Consider the following 6897-nt stretch of genomic DNA (forward strand, 5'->3'; position numbering starts at 1 on the left):
ACACACACACACACACGTACTGTGCTAATGCCATATCTCTATTGTCCTCTGGCAGGGGATGGTTTGGATGGGGGCGTGGCCTCCCCCAGTACGGGAGAGGAGGACGAGACGGACCGAGACAGAAGGAACAACAAGAAGAGAGGAATTTTCCCCAAACTGGCAACCAACATCATGAGGGCATGGCTCTTCCAGCATTTATCGGTGAGAAAAGAGAGACAGTAGAAATAATAGTGAGAGAAGAATGACAGATAGAAGCAGAGAAAAGCAGAGGGGAGCCGAGAGGAGAGGAACGAGGGAGAGGAGGAAGGGGATATCGTTCACATAATGCAAAAAAATAAGTTGAAAATGGAATGAAATGACAGAGATAATGTGTGAATAAGAGGTTCAATATTGAATAGTTCTGAACAGAGAGAGAACAATTTATGGTGAATTGAAGTCATTCTGATAATTAGCAGTTATATTGGAAAAACTCTGAAGTCATTCTCATTTAATTATGACTCTGTGTGAGTGTGAGTGAGTGAGAGTGAGAGAGAGAGAGAGAGATTAATTCAGATGTAATGTCAGTCATTAGTATTCATCTAATGGTTGAAGAACTCCCTTATTGACATGCTTTGGGTTTTTAATTCTACATAGATACTTGTGGAGCCATTTGTGTGTGGTGTATGTGTGGTGTGTGTGTGGTGTATGTGTGGTGTATGTGTGGTGTATGTGTGGTGTATGTGTGGTGTATGTGTGAGCCAAAATTAAACATTTTATGATTTTATGCAATGATAATCTATGCCAAAAGCAAAGGCTAGACATGCTCTTGCTGAATCTCAACCAGTTTGGCAAATACATAACGCCCTTTTTCTGAATGTCCCTTCCCAGCACCCATACCCCTCAGAGGAGCAGAAGAAGCAGCTGGCACAGGACACAGGCCTGACCATTCTGCAGGTCAACAACTGGTCAGTACCCCCTTGATCAATAACCAATGATCAGCTCTGTGTTTTACTACTGTACTGTGCCCCTTGTCGCCCGGACCTTAGCATGACCTCCGCTGACCCCATCAATACTGATCAATCCATTATCACCCAGAGATCCATACTCCCTCTGTCCTAATGTGGATTGACGGTGAACCATGAAGGGGTTAAGTGGTTGTAAAAGTGAAAGGTTAATATTCCCAGAGTTAGCCCTTTTCTCCATTAACTGACTCTCCTTCCATTCAGTTCTCCTCCTCTTTGTGTTCTCTGCTCCTATTCTCCCTCTTTTTCATATCCCCTCCTTCCTCTCCAGGTTTATCAATGCAAGACGGAGAATAGTACAGCCCATGATTGACCAGTCAAATCGCTCAGGTAATAATTACCACTAATGTATTGTTACTGACGTATCTATAAATTCCTAGGTTGTACTGATGCTATAGGTGTGTATTTTGAATGCATATGTGTGTAGCTGATCGATATGGACATTCAGGTTAGGTGAATAATGTGGGTGTGTGTTTGGTTGACCAGGTCAAGGTGGTCCTTACAGCCCAGAGGGAGCAGCACTGGGGGGCTACGGACTGGACGGCCAAGCCCACCTGGGTCTCAGGGCAGCAGGTAAGAGACAGAGATAAGGACGACTGGGTCATGTTCATTAGGCAACAAAGAGAAGAAAACGGACTGAAGCAGGGAGGCACTACCAGAACTCCAATAAGAAATGCTCTTTTCCATTTGAAAAGGTTTTGCTATGGTGTGCCAGACTGAACATGACCCTAGTGTTTTTACCAATCATTTGGTGGACACGTTCGGTGGTATGTTGTTGTACAGTACCTCCTAATATAAATTCCTCTCTCTCTCGCTCTGTCTCTCTCTCTCACTCTCTCCCCCTCCACAGGTCTTCAGGGGATGCCGTCTCTTCCAGCAGAGTACCCCGGGGCCCTGCTGTCCCAGTCTGGCTACCCCCACGCCGGCCCGTCCCTGCACCCCTACCCCGGCCCCCACCCCGCCATGCTGCTGCACCCGCCGCCCCACCCCCACCCCGCCGATCCCCTCATAGGCCAGGGCCTGGACATACACGCCCACTAACTGAGAAGGAAGGGTGTGAAGGAGAGGGGAGAGAGGGGCCATCCTGGGGGAGATGGGGGCTCACACACCCGCCACACGCTAACTACGACAGCATGGCGCAGTCCAAATGTTTACATTCCCTGACCTCCACATAGTCACTCAACCCACTCAACCCACTGTCTGCAACATTCATACACTGCCCTTAACATACCACCGCTGGCCCCTCTTATACCATCAATAACATACTTATATTCCATCTCAGACGTAGACAAAGACACACACCACGCTGAGCCCTTGAGTGTGAGCCAAACCCACTTCAGAGTGGAAGAGGCGAGCGTCCTCAGCCCCTTCCCTCTCTACATACTCTGTGGTGACAGTGAGCTGTCTGACTCCCAAGATAGCGCCCCCTCTAGGAGCATAGAGGAACACCCCACACGGACCACTGACCAGCCAACTCGCCTCTCTCTCCCACCTGGCCTACTGGCCAACCAAACGGAAAGACGGAAGGACACAGGTCAGACACACAGCTCCCGATCTGCCTGGGTCACCTTAACCTCCGTAACTCTTATGACCTCACACAGCCCAGGCTTGAAGCGTTGTGATTGGACAGAACGCCAGCGATACACTCTAACCTCTCTCCTCCACGCCCCAGGCCACACCCAGTCTTCCCACACCGACAACTGTCACACACACCCACCGTATTTCATTTGTCTTTTTTTAGATCTATTTTTGTATTTATATGTGTCAGAGAGGTGGGACCTGACAAAAGTCCTGTGAACAGTGATCTTCCAGGGCATCACTCTGCATGATTCTTGTACACTATGAATGAGCTCAATTTGTCTCTCTCAATTTGTTCAAGGACGTACCTTGGTTTGTTTAAATACGTTGGAATGAGTTGATCACTTACCTCCTTAAGATCCTGTCAGACATGAATAGTAGGGTTTACTGTGGGATCCACATCATAGGCCAAACAGTGAACACACACACACATGCACACGCACACACACGCACGCACACACACGCACACACACACGATCCTGTCGAACCATTTCATGGTCCATGTTGTCTGCCATTGGGTTTAAGGAGGACAGCCAAAGGACTTTACACATGCTGCATCTTCCTCAGTCCCTTATGGGTCTGATCAAATAATTTATTTCCAAATGTTAATGATGATAATTGATGATAATGATGTTCCAGTTATGATTATACTTATAGTATTAAAAGCTTTCTTTTGTAAAAATGTGTGAATTACTTATTCTTTGAGTTTGCCCTCTAATTATTTGCAGTTAGATGTGAAAGGTATACACAGTAGTGAAATAGACAAATCGGTATTAGGTAATCTTGAAAATAGTCCTATTTTCTTCCTGGTACAATCACATGTTGTCACTATATGCTATTTGGCTCATTTTCAACTGATGTTTGCAGCAGCATTGTATCACCTTCTCTTCTTGTTTCTCCACTAGCCTAGCATCCTCCCTGACCTCTCTCCCCCTCTCCTTTAGTTTAGCTCTTTGTTTGTTTTGTACTCCTCATTTTCACTCTGTCTTTCCACATTCCTTCCTCATTCACTTCATACCTCCTCCCATCTGCAGGGCCATGTGCAACAAGGTTCAAATCCAAGCCAAAGTGATTACTCATTAAATGTCAAACACAATTCAAATGCATTTGGCCTGGCCTAAACCCTCCTCCTCCACCCGGCCATCCATTCAATCCCCACCTTACTCCTGTCATGTGATAGATGCAGCCTGCAGCAGGGGTCAGAGTTCATACAAGGGTCAACAGGAAATGGCCTGGCTTTCTGACCCTTAGGGCTGACCCTAAGTCCCATCACTTATTTTCCTGTCCACACACTCATTCGCCTTGTCCATCTTGTCACGCTACCCTCCAGACATGCTAGTCATGTCCAGCTGTAAATGTTGTCCCCAATCCGTGGACACACAGTTGGTTCATAATCTGTTGCACTGCAGGTCTATTGTTCACATCGAGCTTCCTGACCATATGCATGAGTTCATTTATGAATGTGTTCATCTTTCTTATTATCTTGACTATGTAAAGTGACTTTGGAGCTTGAAAAGCACTTAAAATAAAATGTATTATTATTATTATTTAAACACTATGGTCCCATAAAGAAAATAATTGACTGTATGATAGTCTGAAGGAGATCTCAGAGCCAACAGACAGACAGCAGCAGTGAGATGCTATTCATACTGTTTTCACTTTATGATTGCTTTTGATAGCTAGAGTCCGTAGCCTCACACAAACACAAAATCCATTAGCTAGTGGAAATTGCATTGCATAAATGTGCCAATACTGGGAAAGAGAAGGGAGAGAGAACAGTGTGTACAGCCACAGAGCTCAGTGAGGGAAACGTATAGTGTGAAGTCATTATGGCAACGAAGTCTATCTTAATAATGAAATAACCTTCAACTGGAGGAACTCGAAGGCTAGAGCAGGAGGAAATATTATAACACACATTTTGGGGGCATACAGCTTTGTCAATATAACTGAAACCTAACCTAAACCAGATGTCTTCAATATTTGTGACAAAATTGTACAAATATAGTGAATCACAGCATGATTTTGGCAGACGTGTGTTACAGATGATTTGTGTTACATAAWTGCTTTGAGGATTGTGTTTTGAGAAAGAAACCTATGCATACTCTGAATGATATAGCCATCAGTTCTGAATGAATGAAAATGTGCACGGAAAGACGAACAAATAAACTATTGGTAAGAAAATAGAAGTTTAGATGTCTGTGTGTATGTGGTTGGTTTTTAAGCGGAATGCAAAATGTTGAATGTGTGTGCGCGCACGTGTGTTTGTGTTTGTGTGTGGAGGAGGAGGGCCTCTGGTTTATCATTAATCATTCAATTACACACCTGTCAGAGTTCAGACAAGGGGGAGAGAGCAGCGCAAAGGGAGGAGGAGAAAGAGAACGCTAGAGGAAAAGTGTCCAACTACAATGCCTCAACAAAGGGAAGCGGTTTGTGACAACGAATGAAAGCGCAGAATAGGACAAAGGGACAAACAAAATAAGAGTGAAGGCCAGAGAGACAGTGACAGACTGAGCAGCTCGGTGACGTGATGTCCCATATGGAACGACCATAGTCAGAGCAGACAGGTCAGGAACGTACGATGACGCTCCACTCACTTTCATAAGCCTTCATTAAAACTCATGCAGGACGCGATGAAAAAAAGGAACCATATTATCTGTCAGCCGAAGAGGAAAACCAGAGTTTGTAGCGCCTACTGTCATTTACCACCGAGTTTAAACACTGTTTCCAGCCTGGGAACAACCGGGATGTGTAGCAGCCTGATGATGCATAAATTGGAGTAATGTTGTGAATAATTGATTGAAAAGTGTTTGGTCTTGATTCACAAATGCCTCTCATCTATTTATCACTATTAGGAGAGGCTGCCAGGCCCATTACAGCAGCTGCTCGTTAGATGTCTGTCAATCAAGGGGGAGGGGGAACACACACCGGGCACACTGATACTGGTATACATTTAGCGTGACGAACAGGTGATTGTGATATACTGTTAGTGTGAATATTCATGTTTTTCAGTATGTGTGTGTCTGTATATTGTCCTGGTGTTGCCTTGTGCTTGGATGTGCATGCACGTTGCGTATGTGAGTGGGTATCTTTGTGTGACCATCTTTTTCTCTCTCTTTCTCTCTCTCTGCAGCAGGACGGCTCCTACGTTTAGCTGCAGCTASCTAGCYAATCCTAGCTTTAAATGCCCCAGGCGTCTGCCATCTGTGCGCTCGCCACCGCCATATATCTAATTTATGGCTGGAATGAATGTGTAATGTAGTCCCATGTATGCATAATATATCACGTGATCCTATATGTAAGAGGTGTGTGTAGTAGATGTTAAGTCTCGCTCCCATCAGGTTTGACTGGGCTGATGAAGAGCCCAGATGTTTCTTAGACCTGGTTAAAAGATCGAAATGCAGGCAGAATGCCAGATGTCTCATTAGGCAAATTTGATTGGGTTTCTCATTTAAAATTCTGAATGAGGCGCTTCCATATGTATGAATGTATGGGAGGGCACGTGTGCGTGCGTTCATTTGCATATAAGTGTGTATATATTACAGTAGGTCCGTGTGTGRGCGCTTGTTTGTGTGACTTTGTCTATGGTAGTGGTACCATGTGTCTGTAATACATGTGCTTGTATAAATAAGGACCTGTCTGCGCCACTGTTCACTCTTTAYCATCAAAGTATTCTACTGTGCAGATGTCTATAATGCTGTCTTTGCAGTTTGCCGAATTACAGCATTCTAATGCATGGTCAAATAATGTAGATTAAAATAATATAATGACAAGTTAAAATCAGAGTGCATATTACACACAACATAATACAGATCAACAGTCATTTCGTTATAGATGTTATTTCAGGCATCTCAACACATTTCTCTCCCTTTCTCAACATCCTTATGCGCTTATGAGCTCCACTGTTATCATGCTTGACTACTAAAACCAAGACGAAACAGACAAAAAAGGTGTGGTACTGCAACCTAGTGGTCAATATGTAAAATACATCAACAGTGTTCTAACCATGGAGCCAGCCTGCTGATGGCCTAGCCTCCATCATTTGCCCCAAATTGACCATTTAATTGGCCCCACAGAGTAATTTCTCTAAGGAATGTCAATGAAAATATTACAAACGTCACAATTTGCAACACTCATGGGAAATATCTTCTACAAACAATTTAAAGCACATATTTCAAATGACCCAAATTCAACCTAGTCAGACCATTATCTTTGTCTTATTGGGTGTATTTCAATGCAACTGAAACCAGGAGTTGTAAAATAAATGTTTTGCTTAACACGTTTACATTACGTTTGCCAGCTAAGTGCTTGCGGCAAAGCC

At 44.2% G+C, this 6897-nt stretch overlaps 1 protein-coding gene across 1 annotated transcript; it reads left to right on the forward strand.

Moving 5' to 3' along the window:
* The first annotated feature begins 6 nt into the window (after nucleotides 1–6).
* On the forward strand, nucleotides 7–3261 carry LOC112079727 (homeobox protein meis3-B-like). Its single transcript, XM_024145589.1, has 5 exons — nucleotides 7–201; nucleotides 868–944; nucleotides 1273–1331; nucleotides 1488–1574; nucleotides 1852–3261. Exons 1-5 carry the CDS (start codon nucleotides 28–30, stop codon nucleotides 2040–2042), a joined length of 588 nt encoding a protein of 195 aa, XP_024001357.1. The 5' UTR covers nucleotides 7–27; the 3' UTR covers nucleotides 2043–3261.
* Nucleotides 3262–6897: the final 3636 nt, after the last annotated feature.

Source organism: Salvelinus sp. IW2-2015, unplaced genomic scaffold (assembly GCF_002910315.2).
Source record: "Salvelinus sp. IW2-2015 unplaced genomic scaffold, ASM291031v2 Un_scaffold9236, whole genome shotgun sequence".
NCBI lineage: Eukaryota > Metazoa > Chordata > Actinopteri > Salmoniformes > Salmonidae > Salvelinus > Salvelinus sp. IW2-2015.